Below are 16,074 nucleotides of genomic sequence, written 5' to 3'. Positions count from 1 at the left end.
GAATTCAAGACCTTAAAGTAGCCAGAAAAACAGGTACAGGAACCTTGCCAGTTCACTAATTGTCACACCTTACCCAGCTGGCCCTCCCTTGGGGGGATCCACAAAGAACAAAGGCAGTGCTTCTCAAACTGTAACATGCAGAAGAACCAGCAGGGGTCTGGCTCAAAAGCTCATGTCATTCACAGCGTATTTCCAACGAGCTGCCGGGACAAACCACAGAAGTGTGGGCCACACTTTGGGGAGCAAGGCGTTAGAGAAATGACTTCGACCACATTTTCTTACTCACCTGGTATTGTCAGTTACAATTGGATTGTGGGAGAGCAGCTGTCATCAGAGGTGCTTCAGGACCAGGCACACATGACAAGCAGAGTCTGAGCTAAAGACATGGAAAGAAGAGAATTATTGAGAAAGCTCTAACAGAACAAGATAAATGGAGGTCTTTAAAAAGCATTTAATGAAAGTACATCAGAGGAAAGGACATAATCATGGTTTCCATTTTCACTCTCTAAGGAAACATTCCATAGATTAGAAAAGACGCCAGTTAAGTTTATTTGATAAGGCTGACCTTGTAGGTGCCACAGCTATTGTATTGAAAGTGAATTTCCAAAGTCAGACTGCTATTCTTTCTGCCTCTCATCTCTTGGCAGAATAAACGAAAGTCATACAGGATACACTGTCTGTTCAACATGTTAATTTACGTAGTCAAACCTCTCTCTACCTCAAGATGTGCTTATAAAATTGCAACAGACACCTAAGAAGGCAACCCCTTGTGAACAATTCTTTTACTTTCAGGTGTCCTAGTGGCTACATGGGAAATTACTGTGAAATAGGGCTTTCAAGAGGAGTTTCTCCAGGAACAAGTGAGTTTTAAGAATATGAACAACTTGGAAATACTTCACAGTACCTAAATTGAATGCTGTTTATATTCTTTTTAACCCAGTCTTTGAAGAATGAATGGTTCCTCTGCTTCGCATGTTAATATGTTCTCTTCTTCCCTCCTGGACGGCAGCAATGGCTGTGCTGTTGACAGTCATTCTGATCATCATTATTGGAGCTCTGGCGACATTAGGATTTTTTCACTATAGGAAAACTGGCTCCCTTTTGCCTTCTCTGCCCAAGCTGCCCAGGTCAGTTTCATTGTGTGGAATATTGATTTTAGAAGCCTGTGCGATACGACTATGTGAATAACTTAGCATTTTTTTTTAAGTCAAGAAAGCACAATATGCAATTCACCTATTCTGCAGGAAGAAAAAGTAGTGAACTTAAAGAAGTCACTTCAAATCACAACTTCTTAATCAAGCGCTTCTTTAAAGCTTGAATGCTAATCCCATTTTATAGGCCAAATGATTGTGCCCCCTGGTGGGCACGCTGGAGAACGTAGTTGGCTGTGTGATGGGCCAGGCTTTATCCCTGCGAGTCCAAAGCTTTAATATTTCCAGGGTAGCTAAGGGCGTTCACTACCATGTTTGTGTATACATTCAGAGAAGAGATTGAACATTTCATTTAAGTAAGATTTAGCAATATGATGGAGGAAAGGGTACTATTGCAAAAGGTTGTGACAAAAAAATAGGAACTCTATTTCGATTACTTCTTTTCAGCTTAAGCAGTCTTGTCAAATCTTCTGAAAATGGAAATGGGGTGACTTTCCGATCAGGGGCGGATGTTAACATGGATATTGGAGTGTCTGGTTTTGGGCCTGAGTCTGCTATTGACAGAGCAATGGTGATGGTGAGTATGGTTTCAGAATAACTGAAGGTTGTCATTTTTACTGGTTTACTTTAAAAAAGAAAAAGACACTTTTTATAAAGAATAAAATTAACCTAGAAACCAAAAAAAGACTTTATATTTCTCAGAATAAAGTGTTTACTACACAAAGTTAGAAAACATTAGGTCTGTTGCAGAAATGTGTGTAAAAATAGTAATAAAATTGAAATTTACCCCTGCTCTAAGCTGTTGAATTGGAATCATAAATAAGTTTAATTGGAATATTTAATTGGAATCTTAAACAGTTTTACGATTATTGGGAAAGGGGAGAGAGGGCATGATATTATCTTTTTACTTGATGACTTTTTGTATGTTTAAAGGAAGGAGTAGGGAAATATATGTTTCTTAGTCTCATATATTTTCCCACCAATGTATAGTGATGGAATAAATCATGATTTTTTTTTTAGAGCCAATGGTTGGTTCAAATCACAATTCTGCCACCTTCTAAGTATGTAATAATGGGCATGGAGCTTGATCTCTCTGACCCTCACTGCCCCCATCTATAAAATTGGTACAATAATACCTTCTGTGAGAACCAAATGGATATTTTGTGAGTGGACTAGTACAGTATAATCCATACAATCATAATAAGTATTGGGAAATCATTTTCAGTATTCTGTCTTTTCCCCAAAGCTTTCATTTTTATCTCTGTCTAAAAGCACAATATTATCCATTCTTTCTTCTTTCTCCCCTCCCTCTTCTCTTCTTTGCTCTGCTTCTACCATTCACCCTTTTCTCTGTTGTCCAAATCCAGTCCCTAAGTGAGTATTTGTACTAAGGAGCCGTAGATATAGGAAGAGTGTTTCTATTTTCTTGAGCTGATGGATGAATACATTTATGTTACTTTACATGATGGTTTGCCGTATGGAGGCCTTGTGTCTCTGCTGGTTTCTCCTTCTCCTTCACCTCTTTCCCCTCCCCCTCCGCTTTTTATTTTTTCAGTTTCTTCTTGGGCTTTCAAAAGGAGCTTCTCCATGGTACCTAGCATGCCTCCAGGTGAGAGGGGGACACCTTCCTCTATGTGTGAACCAGATCAGTAATTTTTTTTTTCTTTATCAGAGTGATCACTTTGCCATGGAGATGGGGAAGCAGCCCATAATATTTGAAAACCCAATGTATGCAACCAGGGACAGTGCTATCAAAGTGGCTCAGCCTCCACAGGTGAGAAGTCGCATCGTCCTTTCTTTCCGGTGCCACTGCTGCTGGCTCTGGCGCTGTCGCATAATGAATGCCCTCTAGGGGCCGGGCTGCCTCACCTTCCCTCACGTGGAAGGAGACACAGTGCTCCAGTCCTCAGCTTCACTGTCTGACTGTCTGCAGTGGCAGGACTCATCCAAGGATATGAGACCTGAAAACAATCAGAATCCTGTTCTGTGGCACAGTCGTTGAGGTTTGACAACCATTCTGCGGGTGCAGACCTAAGAGCCCTTTCATTCTAGGTGGTCAGAGCAAGAGCGATGAGTCTGTTCAGAGGCTTGGCAAACAGTGCCTGACACACACAGACTCTCCATAAATATCTGTGAAATGAATGAATGGATGATTATCGCGTCCTTGTGCAGAGGTGTGGGGACTGGCTATCCCTTTCTGGGTTCTTGTTGGTATCATGAGGGTGAGATTTGAGGTGACCTCCCTGCGCTTGCCTTTCTCATGCTTTTCTGAAAAGCACAACATGTATACAAAAGTCTCCACCCTTGAAAGGCAGATATCTAAATTCCCTTTGGTGCAGCCCTGTTACTCACTCACCTTCAAGAGGACGAGGGAGATGAGCTAGGAGTCTGGACGAAGGGAACAACTTTTCATTAGGTTGGGATCCATGGCCCCAGCATCACTCCCACTGTCTGTCAACTGTTAGCCTCTCTTTCTTTGTCCAAACAATGGCAGCCTCAGCGAAATACAGTTTTAATGTTAATATCTGCACTTCTTTTGAACTTATCAGATATGGTACATTTTAATACAAGATAGAAATGTTTATTTTATGAATAGCTTTCTTAAGATCAGAAATAGTTGACTCTTGAAAGCATTTTGTCTAATCCTTTCATATCCAGATAGGAAAACTTGAATCACATGGTGAAATAGATATAACATTTTTAGTTGGCATTTTTCCTTGAAGCAAAATGAGGACATGTTTACAAACATATATCCAAGTTTGAGAAGAAATGAAGCAAATGTAAAAATACAGAAGAAAGAGTGAATTTCTACCTGTAATGTATTAATTAGATATCCACGGTAATTTGGGCTTAAGAAGGAATGTCTAGAGGAGTATTAATTCCATTATGCCTCTTGTTTCAAAAATTCAACCCCCTTTTAGCAGTCCTCTGGAATTATTAATTTTATTTTAAACATCCAAAGATAAGATTCTCAGTTCACCGATGAGTTTGGGAATGATTTATGCTATTCTTCTAGAATATCAGGTGCCAATGTAGAACCAGAGTATCTTTTATCCAAAAATATGGTCAACAGTGGGAATAAGGGGGTACAGAGAACACAGTAGAAATTGCTGTTACTAAGTGAGCGCGTGACCAGTGCTGGGTATATTTGCCTTCCAGGATTAAGGCATGAGATAAATGACTTAGCGGTTCTGATTCTGGGGAGATGGGAGGGGTAGTTATTCCTGGGTCCTGGGGTCAGTTGCATGTAATAAAAATGGTGCCAGAGCAGATCTGTGGGAGAGCAAATAGAACCAAAGACTTAGTAAGAAACTTTACAGCAAAACTTCTTTCCACACTGGTTAATGGCCTCTAATATTTGCACAGGTGACTGCATCTGAAAACGTGGATAATAAGAACTATGAAAGTGCCATGAACCCTTCTGAGGTAGCTCCAGACACAAAGCCAACTTCCCCAAGTGCTGATGGAACTCAGGTAACAGAGGCTGATGACAGATAATAGGGGATTTGTAAAGGACTTTGCAATTGCTAGGGGTGTTAATCCTACGCAAACTAGGGAGACCCTGATAGGCTCACAGACCCCAAGATATATCGTCAGTTAATAAAAATAATTTTGAAAAGTTATAAATTGAAAAACTTTCTACCAAACTAAATCTACATTGTAACATTGAGATGAGCGTGATGTTCCGAAAAGAAGGGCAACAGACTTCTGGATGCAGCCCCTTCAGACTAGAGGCGTTTAATTTGAGAGAATGACTTACTATCAATAAAGAGTTCACTGTGTCAAGGATACATAGGGAAGACCCTTTCCTTTCTTGTGTAATGCAGTTTTTCTACAGTGGACATCTTTGTTCCTTTAATAACGGATATTGTTCTTAGCTCTACTGCCGTCACCTAGGTTCACCACTAGATGGCACTAATTTATACCCTCTTTGTTCATCTAATTGCCCAACCAACATCCTTGCCCTCAGTGTGCCAAGCACAGCGCTTAATAGTGGAGCTTAAAAGGAAAAAAGACCACTAGACAGAGCTTCCCTACCATGTCTGCAGGCCACTTGAAATTTGTAGAGTATTTGGTCTACACAGAGAAATTCAATAATAAAATTGATATAAAGCTGTATATTAATGGATACTATATTATTGGTTTTAATGGACACACATGACGCTATCGAAGATCTAGCTGTTTGGTTCTGGGCAAACTATTTTACCTTAATATTTCTCATTGAGGGTACTATTGGTCTATTGGTGGGATGGTTCTTTGTGGTATAAAACGATATGCATCGCAGGGAATTTTAGTAATCCTGGCCTCAGTCCACTCAGTGCCAGGAGTGTCTCCCCCAGTGCATTGTGAGCCCAGAAATCCTCTCCCCACCTTCGCAGGTGAGAACAATAGGATCTGGAATGTCTCAGTTCTAAGGTTCTATGACTTCTATGAAATAATATAAACACAAGTCTAAGGGTAGTTAGACATCTTACCATTTTATACAATCCTTATTTCTCAAACTGCATAATCTATACCCAGAGCTGGTATTTGCAAAGTTAGCTTGGAGGTCATTTTGGATTTTTAAGTACTTCAGAGATTGGTTCCTGTTATGCTTGTTCAGGTCACAATAAAAGTTGCACTAAATGATGCAGATGAGAAGAGCTCATAACAAAGGGCTCTTTGACCCCTTTTCACATTGGATTTACTAATATATTCTTCTGAGACACACACACACAGACACACACACACACACACAAATGTTGTTTTAGACAGGAATTTGCAGTTTTATATTTTTCAAGGGACTGAATTTTTTCTTCAAGCAACATTAAAAAGTAGACTTTGAAGATTAATTTTCCACAGACACCAGAATACTTGAACGTCACCTATTTGGTTCCCCAAGTCTGGCTGAAGCCCGAGGCAGTGGGCCATTTTATTCCCAGTCCATTGTAGTTCAGTGACCCTCCTCCCTACACAGAGCTGGAAGGGGAGCGTGGTGGGGCCGCTGCAGCCTCTGACAAGCGCATCAGTCATCAAAAGCAAAACGAACACTGAAAGACTCTTTCAGATAAGAGCAGGTCTTCACCAGTTGTAGTCCTTTTATTTCTCACCTCCATCTTTGCAGTGTGTCAGTTCTTCCTCTTAGTTAGTTAGTTATTGTTTTCATCAGGTGAGGCTGAGACCCTTTAAGGTCTGTCCTCCATGCTCTGTATTGGTTGCCTCCTGGGCACTGAGATAACAGCCAGTGTGACTGGAAAACTATAGAGGCCCTGGTGAAGGTCACCCTAGGTTGACATTAATGTGCCAAGGAGGCTCACAAATGTATTTCTCATGGATAAATCTGCTCAAAGAACTTAAAAGTTAAGAAAATGAACTCCTGTGACTCAGTCCTATGATTTTCCAAAAGTCATGTTGACAAGCATTGAATTTGCCAAGGAGATAAAAATGAAAATCACCACCATTTCCCTTGTTAATAATTGCTTAATTCCAAATAACCATTCCATACTGAAGCAATGACGTTTCAGTTTTTGGCCTTCCCCGTTTAAGTGTAAGCTTCTAGAGACCAGGCTCTGACCTGAGTGTCTTCATCTTCCCCTTGGGGGAGACCGTACATAGAGTAGGGGGAGCTCACTTAAATGCAAGTTAAAGGGAAGGGCCTCTTCTCCTGTAGTCATCTGCTCCCCACTCCCTCATGCTGGCCCCCTATTTTCACAGAGCGAGAGATATTCTGTAGAACATATAGGCTACCCTAGCTACCTGCTGGAGTAGGCGATCTGTTCCCCATCTCCTGGTCCCTTCTCTCCCTTCATCTGGAAGCCAGAACTGTGCCCACTGCCACCGCAGCCAACTTTTCCGCAAGACGGCGCGTCCACCATAATCTGGGATGATTTCTCTTTGGTTCTTCAGTTTATGGGCCTCTAAGTCCTGTAGTCGTTGTCTGCTCTTATACCTACAGTTGGTTATATGATCTTGCTATGACTCCGTTTTCTCATCTGTAGAATAGAGATAGTAAGAGCCCCTAGCTCACAGAGTAGTTGGGAAGATTAAGTCAGGAACTTGTAAAACTCAGAAGAGTCCCTGACATAGAAAGTTTCCCATAAAAGTATTCAGTTGGTGCAAAAGTAATTGCGGTTTTTGCAAAATTTTTTTAACCTTTTTTTTTTTTTTTTTAAATTTATTGGGGTGACAATTTTTAGGGAAATTACATAGATTTCAGGTGTACAATTCTGTGTTACATCATCTATAAATCCCATTGTGTGTTCACCACCCAGAGTCAGTTCTCCTTCCATCACCATATATTTGATCCCCCTTACCCTCATCTCCCACCCCCCCACCACCTTACCCTTTTTAACCTTTTAAACCGCAATTACTTTTGCACCAACCTAATACGATTATAGGAAGAAATGATGAATGGAGAAGGGATATGTGCTTGAGTTGACCAAGGAGCAAGAACATTTTAGGAAATGGGAGTACAATCTGGCATTTTCCTTAAAATTTCAGGCAGCCCCTAAAAAAATCTCTTGCCTGTCTCTGTCAAAGCTTCTGGACACTATGGGCACAGATTCTGTAAACGATACATTTCTAACTTAGGAAGTGTTTTAAAATTATTAAATGAAAAGAGCCCAGAGAGTTTCAGTTAATGTTCAGGAACCCTCCGGGGAGGAATTGAACAGTTGACCACATGGGCCAGGTCACATGGTACCAGGTCTCAAATTGCTTTTTCCTTCATGAAAAGAAAATTTAAAAACCTAGACATGGGAGAAGAAACTCACAAAAATAATCATTACTGAAGGTTTTCTGTTTCCCGCTTTTCATTTAGGCAACAAAATGGAATATCTTCAAACGAAAACTGAAACAAACTACCAACTTTGAAAATCCAATATATGCAGAGGTAATTATTAACAATTTTTCTTAGCACAGGCATTCTTCCTTAGCAATAACTTGTTGGCTAAATTGGACATACACTCGATATTCTGAGCAAGCTGGTAAGATTCGTCTTCTTTATGCAAAACTGTTTCCAGTCATGTTGGGGGAATAAATGGCTAATTTATGTTTCCTTGTGGCCTTAGATGGAGAATGAGCCAAAGGAAAGTGCTGCTGTGGCCCCACCTCCATCACCTTCTCTCCCTACTAAAACTCGTCCGAAAAAACCCCCAGCTCCAGCCTACACTGCAACAGAAGACACTTTTAAAGACACAGCAAACCTTGTTAAAGAAGACTCTGACATGTAGCTATGCTACAATTATTTAGGGAATAATTAGAAACACACTTTTGCACATATATTTTTTACAAACAGATGAAATAAATCTTAACATTCAGTACTTTATTAAAAAAATATATTTTTCCCCCTGTTCACTTGTAGTTGGAAGTTTCTGGAAACTATGCCTTGTGTGTCTATTTTTTTTTTTTTTTTTTACTTAAGGCCATCTCATATTTTTACAAATAATTATCACAATGTACTATATGTATATCTTTGCACTGAAGCTATCTAAAGGTCTAAAGGTAATGTTATAAATATATTGTACATTTGTAAATTTTGGAAAGATTATCACATCATTAAATTTGCTAATAAAACTACCTGCTGAATTGGTTGGTGGTCATTACAGTAAATGATCCAATGAAGGAAGGAATTCACCTGGGGCCTTTAGCCATGTCTAAAGAAGAGGCACCACTCAGATTCCCAAGTTATCCAGGAAAGAATCCAGGCCCCACTCTTGGGTTCATTTTCACATGTCAGCACTTAATGTTAAATATTACAGTTAACCTGATTAATAGATATATTGATAGAGGGCACTGTGTATTGTATAGACATCAGGATTTGACTGCAGATATCACAGATAATACAGAAGGTAGAAAAAGCAATTCAGTCTCACCCTTCTTCATGTTTGCATTGTCTAACCAGAACACTGTTTCATATGTTATTTCTCTAGTTGCCAAGGCAACATTTTTATTTGGTAATATCTGTGGGGAAAAAAAAATCCCATGTCATGAAGTGCAAGTTAGTCGGCAAAGCGTTTGCATCTAATTGAATGAACTGCTTCACTTGATGGACCATAGGGTGGTTTACATCCTTGCCTGGACTCTCAGGTGGTCCTGGAGCTCAGTAGCTAAATTACTAAAACCCAATCTGTGTTTTCATAAAGTAAGGTACCAAGCAAATCCTGGTGAAGTAAAGCCTCAAGTGGGTTTTTGTTTCCGTGTGTGAAAATATCATTATAATAACTATTTATTTCCTAAGTTGAACTAAATAGAAAGGGAAACCGTTCTTATTGAGCCTTCTTTAAGTCCTTTGGCTAAATCATACATTTATATCAGAATGTAGAGTTCAACTTCTCTTGAATAGTGGGTATAGTCTCTACAACTGGAACCATGGCAGGAATAGTCAGTTTTCACATTAGTAGAGTTCCTGTCTCTCTCTGGTAATATTGCACATTTTTAAAAATGAATGAATGGTTGGGTGGGTGATTGGATGGATGGATGGATGGATGGATGGATGGATGGATGGGCGGATGGATGGATGAAACATGTACTACTGATTATTTTATTCCTGAGTTCTCAAAATACTTGTTGCTCATATTTTGAGTGCTCATTGTAATTACTTTGAAATGTATTTTGATTAGAAAAGCAAATGGAAATGATGCTGCTGAAAAATTTCTAATAAATGTGTATTTTATCAGACTTCTTTTGTGTGCTTCTTAAGCCCATGTCATGAATCTGGTATTTTGCTGTGCAGAGAGCTTGGGGCTTTGAGTGCTGGAGAACCCGGGGAACTGGGATGCCCAGCGTTCGGATAGGGACAGAGGAATTTCCAGAGTCCTCAGCCCTGACAGGCCTGGCAGCGTGATCTCAGAAAGAAGTGTAAGCCTCCTTTAGGTTCTCACCTGAGCTCTGCGTGAGCAGCCCCTTTAATTGCCTTTCAGAGTCAATTTCCACCTCCCCTTTTCCTTCCTTGTACCCTAGGTCTTGGGCTAGGTTCTGGTTTAGGATGTAATTGTGTTCCAGAGCTAAGGGGAGGTACCCCCTTTTGAGGGATCCTGGAGCTGCTCATGCTGAGACCAAAGAGCCGCGAGGATGGTCACAGCTGGAGAGGGTTTGGTTCAGAACTGAATTCAAGCTTCAGCGGGTGTACTTTGATGTCTTAACTCTGGGATGTGAGTTCTGTATCAGAAACTGAATACCAAGAGTAAAAGGGAGGCAAGAGAACCTTGGAAATGGTTGTAATTTCTAGCTTTGATACTTGTCTTGGGCTTTAAGCTCAATAAGAAATTATTCTGGGGAATTTCTTCTATGAGAATGAGTTTCCTGCTTAGCTTCCTTTCTGGGTCTGTCGTAGAAGGGAACCCGAAAGCCTGCTGCTGCGGGATCCTCCTCTGGGACTTACACGGACATTGGAGTGGGAGAGTCACGTGTCACCCTCCTGGTAGGCTCTCCCAGCAAGGGTTGTGCCACCTCCTTGCTCTCTCCAGGCGGAGCAGCTCTTCAGAAGTTCTGCCAGGTGGAAGACAGGGCAGGGGGCTGCTTAGGGGACTGAAAAGCTCATGTTGCTCACCATTTCATCCCAAGAAGCAGGAACAATTTTACCAGCAGACATGTATTATACTACACAATATAAAATTTCAGCAGATGTATCCACAGAAAGCTGTCAAACACACTGTTTCCAGGGTTTCCTATTGATTTTTTCTTTTTGCTATTCATTCATTCATTCATTCATTCATTCATTCATTCATTCATTCATTCATTCATTCACACACTTGCTCAGTGTTCTACCAGCACTCAGTTGCAGACAAATGGAAGCAAAGACCATGAGTTTAAGAAAAATATGTGAGGAGAATTTTCAATTGAGAATTCCATTCATTAACTTGTTTTTTTTCTCTGAATTGGGAAAAACACCACTATTACTTGATTTTTAAGGTGGAATAGCTCAGGCTGGCTCAAAGATAATTAAGAACTAGTTAGGCCTGGAGTAAGGAAGGATGCTAAGGAAGCTGGTTGGAGATGCATAGGCTTTCGCAGGTGTCCTGGAAAGACCGCTGGACTTGCAGCCTGGAGCCATAGGCTGCTCTTGCCTCAGCCTTTCTTCAGCTTTCCCCTCTGCACTCAGCTAGGTCACAGGGCACAAATCACAATGAGGATAATATTATTATGTGTTTCATTTTTGAAAGCTCTTTTAAAAGCATAAAGAATAAAATTGATTTCCTCACATCTGTCACTTGCTTTGAAATAATCCAGGGTTTGCTTTGGGGAGAGGGCAAGGAGCAGATTGTAGATACAAAAAGATTGGCCATGAGTCAGTGATTGTTGAGGCTGGACATGGGGTACACGTTCAGCATACTATTCTCTCTATTCTTGTGTGTTTGCCATTTTCCTGAATAAGTTAGATACTCACATCCTTTCATCGTATTTGCCCAATCATCACACACGTACCTCTTCCCTCAGGATCCAAATCATACACAGTTGCAAATTGCCACCATAGCACCCAGTTCAATAGTTCAATAGTCATAGTCTCTTGTGTTCTAGGCACTAGGGATACAAATAATAGCTAATGGCGCTTTACCATGTGCCAGGTTCAGTTCTGAGCACTTAATGTGTTTTATCTCAGTTTCATAACAATCTTGTAAGGTAAGTACTGTTACCCCCAATTTACAGATGAGGCACAGAGTGATTAAATACCTTTCCCAAAGACACACAGTTAGGAAGCAGTAGGGCTAGGATTTAAACCCAGCTCTGTCTCCAGAGCTTGTTCTCTTCAACCCAGACCTATGGCACCTTCTCCAAGGGAACTCACAGTCCAGTGGAGGAAACGAATCCCAATAATGTGGTATGTGGGGGCACAGAAGAGCAGGCAGGGCTCATCACGCATCTTTAAGTTGGACCTTGAAAGATGCAGTTTGCCAGCAAAGGAGTTCGAGGATAATCCTCTTATCAGAAAATACACCGTGAGCAAAAACAGGAGGTAGGAAGATACACAAGGTGCTTGAGCATAGTAAGCAGTCCATGTTGATCAAATACAGTTTAGCTGGGAGCATGGAGGAGATGAGTGGGGGCCACGAATGGAACTTCAAAGGAGGTTAGACAGACCTATATTGTGAAAGGTCTGACGCCCTGGAAAGGAAGGCCAGTTGCTGGGGGTGGTGTGGCGGGGGAGACAGTGCATTGTCTCACACCACCAGTGGGCCTACCCACAACCACCACAGACGATGCACCCCAAAAAATCACCTGGGTGTGTCAACTCTGGAAAGTTACCAGTCATGCTGACCCCCTGCCACTTCAAAAGTTTTCAGTCACACCAATTCTGTGCTGCTCCTTCCTGGAAGTGAATCCAGAGCATTTTGTTTGAAAATCAACAAGTGTCTGTATTCACTTTGTTTGTGTCCATGATAGTCTGAAATAAATGATAGGAAACAAAGCATAATAGCTCTAGAAGCTATTAGATGTCATTGATGCCGTCCTCAGCTTATGTGGACTAGAGAGGAAAGGTACATATTCCTGTTCTGATAACTAGTGTCCCCAAATGATAGTCATTTGCCAAGAGGACAACTGTCCAACCAATTATTTTCATCAGAGGAGCCAGGCGATCCTCCCGCCATTAATTTTTCTGAGCCCCAGCTACTTGCTCTAAAGCTGGGAGGTTGGCTGTGAGAATCCAGCGTGAAAATGCATGTGAAGAGTGTACAGCCTCAAGCCTGGTACAAAGGAAGCCCTCAATCCATAGTAGCCATGATTGTTATCATGTGCTAAGTGGAGGCGAAGGGAAGAGGTTTTTTTTAAAAAAAGTAAATTATTTATAAAAGCTCCTTGGGTGATTTTTAATGTGCAGGTGGGTTAGAACTACTAATCTAAATGAAAGTGGCTAATGTATAATACTGTGTGTTTGTTTTGATTTTGTTTGTTTATTTTGTTTTTTAGATTCCACATATAAGTGAAATCACATTGCATCTGTCTTTCTCTGTCTGACACTCCACTCAGCACAATACCCTCCAGGTCTATCCATGCTGCCACAGATGGCAAGAACCCATTCCCTTCCATGGACGAGCAATATTCCATTGTATATATGTACCACCTCCTCTTTATCCATTCATCCATTGACAGACATCCAGGCTGCCTCCACATCTTGGCCATTGGAAACAATGCTGCAAAGAACATAGGGAAGCACATGTCCCCTCGAAGTAGTGTTTTGGGTTTCTTCAGATAAATACCCTCTGAAGTGGGATTACTATATCCTTCTTTGTCTCTTGTTATAACCTTTATTTCAAATTCTATTTTGTGTAATAAAATTATTGCTACTCCAGCTTTTTCCCTCATTTTCAAGAAATAACTTTTTCCATCCTTCACTTTCAGTCTGTGTGTCTTTCAATCTGAAGTGAGTCTCTTGTAGGCAGCATATGTAAGGGTTTTGTTTTCTTATCCATTTAGCTACCCTGTGTTTTTGATTGGAGCATTTAATCTGTTTACATTTAAAGTAATTGTTGATAGATATGCAGTTATTGCCACTTTATTATTCACAATTTTGATCTTTTTTTTTTTTTTCTGTCTTAAAGAAGTCCCTCTAACATTCCTTGTAATACTGGTTTGGTGGTGATGAACTTTAGCTTTTTCTTGTCTGGGAAGCTCCTTATCTGTCCTTTGATTTTAAATAATAGTCTTGCTGGGTAGAGTAGTCTTGTTTGTAGATCCTTGCTTTTCATCACTTTAAATATTTTCTGCCCATCCCTTCTGGCCTGCAAAATTTCTGTTGGAAAATCAGCTGTCAATCTTATGGGAGTTCCTTTATAAGTTACTAGTTGCCTTCCTCTTGCTGTGTTTAGGATTCTCTCTCTGTCTTTAACCTTTGCCATTTTAATTATAATATGTCTTGGTGTGCGCCTGTTTGGGTTCATCTTGTTTGGGACTCTCTGCACTTCCTGGGCTTGTATGTTTATTACCTTCACCAGGTTAGAAAAGTTTTCAGTCATTATTTCTTCAAATAGGTTCTCAATCCCGTGCTTTCTCTTTTCTTCTTCTTGTACCCTTATGGTGCCAATGTTGCTACGCTTGTCGTTGTCCCAGAGGTCTTTCAAAATTCTGCTTTCCTTTTGCTGTTCCAATTGGTGTTTTCGTCTACTTTGTCTTCCAAATTGTTGACTCGATCCTTTGCTTCATCTAGTCTGCTGGTGACTCCTTCTAGTGTACCTTTCATTTCAGTTAGTGTATTCGTCACTTCTGACTGGTTCTTTTTATGGTTTCTATATCCTTTTTTATGTTTGCTATCTCTTTGTTAAAGTGCTCCTCAAGTTCCTTGAACATCCTTATAACCAGCGTTTTGAACTCTGTCTCTGGTAGGCTGCTTGCCTCTGTTTCAGTTAGTTCTTTTTCTGGCATTTTCTCCTGTTCTTTCATATGGGATGCATTTCTTTGTTTCCTCATTTTGGTGGTCTCTCTGTGTTTGTTTCTATGTATTAGGTAGATCTGCTATGTCTCCCAGTCTTAGCTGGGTGGCTGTATGTAGTAGGTGCGCTGTGAACCCCAATGGCATAGTCTCCCTGGTCACCTATGCTGGGTGTTCCAGGAGTGTCCCTTGGATTGGTTGTGTATGTCATCCTGTTATATTTGAGCCTTGATTGCTATTGGCACATCAGTGGGTGAATTTGACCCTCAGGCTGACTGGCTGTGGGGTTTGGCCATGTCCACAGCTTATGGGCTGCTGTGTAGGGGGCTTACCCCACCCCCACCCCGTGTGCTCTGGTGTCTGTTGAGATCGCCCTTTGAATGTACCACTTGTGGGGCTAATTGGGTGGTGCTGTGCTGTGGTCTGAAGCCAACCTCCAAGTATGTTGGTTCTGGGCCCTCTTGGGAGGTGCTCCAGTGCAGGCCCAGGTCAGCCACTGCCTGTGACTGGTCAAGGACTACCTGGTAGGTGCTGCGAAGCAATCCCCAGTTGGTCACTATGCTGGACCTAGAGATGTCTGGGAGAGGCCATGTAGAACTGAGGATGGCTGCCACCAGTACAGGGTCTGGGGTTGTTCCGCAAAATGTCAGGACACCCAGTGGCTTGCCTCCACCTGCTGGGTCCTGTAAGGTTCAGGCACTGATAAAGCCTCGTGGTGTGGAGCTGGGTGAGGCAGGATCTCAGTGAGTCAGCAGGGTGGAGCAAACGGAGCTCACCAGGCCAATCAGATTCAGATTTGGCCATGGTGGGGGTGGGCTCAACACAAGAAAGATGGTAGCTGCCGGCTGCTCGGGAGAAAGACCTCAAACAGGGAAAGTTGTGACTATGTTCCAGCCCTCATCTGAAGCCACAACCTCAGTCTGCACCCCGCCCCCACATGTCTCCAACCCTCCCCGCCTTCCCCAGTCACCGTTTCTTCGCCGGAACCCAAGGTGAGTTCCTGTGAGCGAGTGAGTCTGTTTGCGGGTTGTTTAAGAGGATTTCCTGGATTTCCTGTCCCCCCCGGATGGTTAGAATCTCCACTGGTTACTCATATTATGGTGCTGGTACCTAGGCTTTGGGTGGGGGGAGTTCACGTGTCTGTCATTGGCCCTTGCCAAGGGCCTCATATCAACAGCTGACACAGACTGCAGTCATACTGGCAGGTAGGTCTTCAGGAGAGAGTGAAGCGCTCACTAACTGGCTTTGTGACTTTGGGTAAGTCTTTTCACCTCCCCACAGATTAATAGCTTTATCTGGGAAATGAAGGGGTCGGACAGGTTATCTCTAAGTTCTCCTCTAGCTTTCAATCGCTATGGTTCAATGATTTATTTCTTGATAAGAATGTCTTAAACTAAGAAAACAGCAATGTCTAGGATAAAGTGGATGGATTCAGGGTATTTCAGAATCCACAGGACTGACTTGCTTATAGATTGTAGGTGAAGTATATCAGGAACAATTCATAGAGTTCTGGAATGAATAGTTGGGTAGACAGAGGCGCCATCTGTGGAAATGGGGGAAACTGGAGATACTAAAGGG

The 16,074-nt window shown here is 41.6% G+C and overlaps 1 protein-coding gene across 1 annotated transcript in view; it reads left to right on the top strand.

Moving 5' to 3' along the window:
* Positions 1–9,809, top strand: part of LRP2 (LDL receptor related protein 2) — a 196,828-nt gene extending 187,019 nt beyond the window's left edge. Inside the window, exons 73-79 of the mRNA XM_019727374.3 lie at positions 793–860; positions 1,010–1,127; positions 1,599–1,728; positions 2,824–2,925; positions 4,518–4,625; positions 7,951–8,022; positions 8,201–9,809. Of these exons, the coding sequence (XP_019582933.3) occupies positions 793–860; positions 1,010–1,127; positions 1,599–1,728; positions 2,824–2,925; positions 4,518–4,625; positions 7,951–8,022; positions 8,201–8,362 (760 nt within the window). The 3' untranslated portion in view covers positions 8,363–9,809. The remainder of the gene's footprint in view (positions 1–792; positions 861–1,009; positions 1,128–1,598; positions 1,729–2,823; positions 2,926–4,517; positions 4,626–7,950; positions 8,023–8,200) is intronic.
* The last annotated feature ends 6,265 nt before the right edge of the window (positions 9,810–16,074 follow it).

This window comes from Rhinolophus sinicus, chromosome 17, assembly GCF_057876585.1.
Source record: "Rhinolophus sinicus isolate RSI-liver-muscle chromosome 17, RSI-T2T, whole genome shotgun sequence".
NCBI classification, from domain to species: Eukaryota; Metazoa; Chordata; class Mammalia; order Chiroptera; family Rhinolophidae; genus Rhinolophus; species Rhinolophus sinicus.
This window is presented reverse-complemented; position numbering and strand designations above follow the sequence as displayed.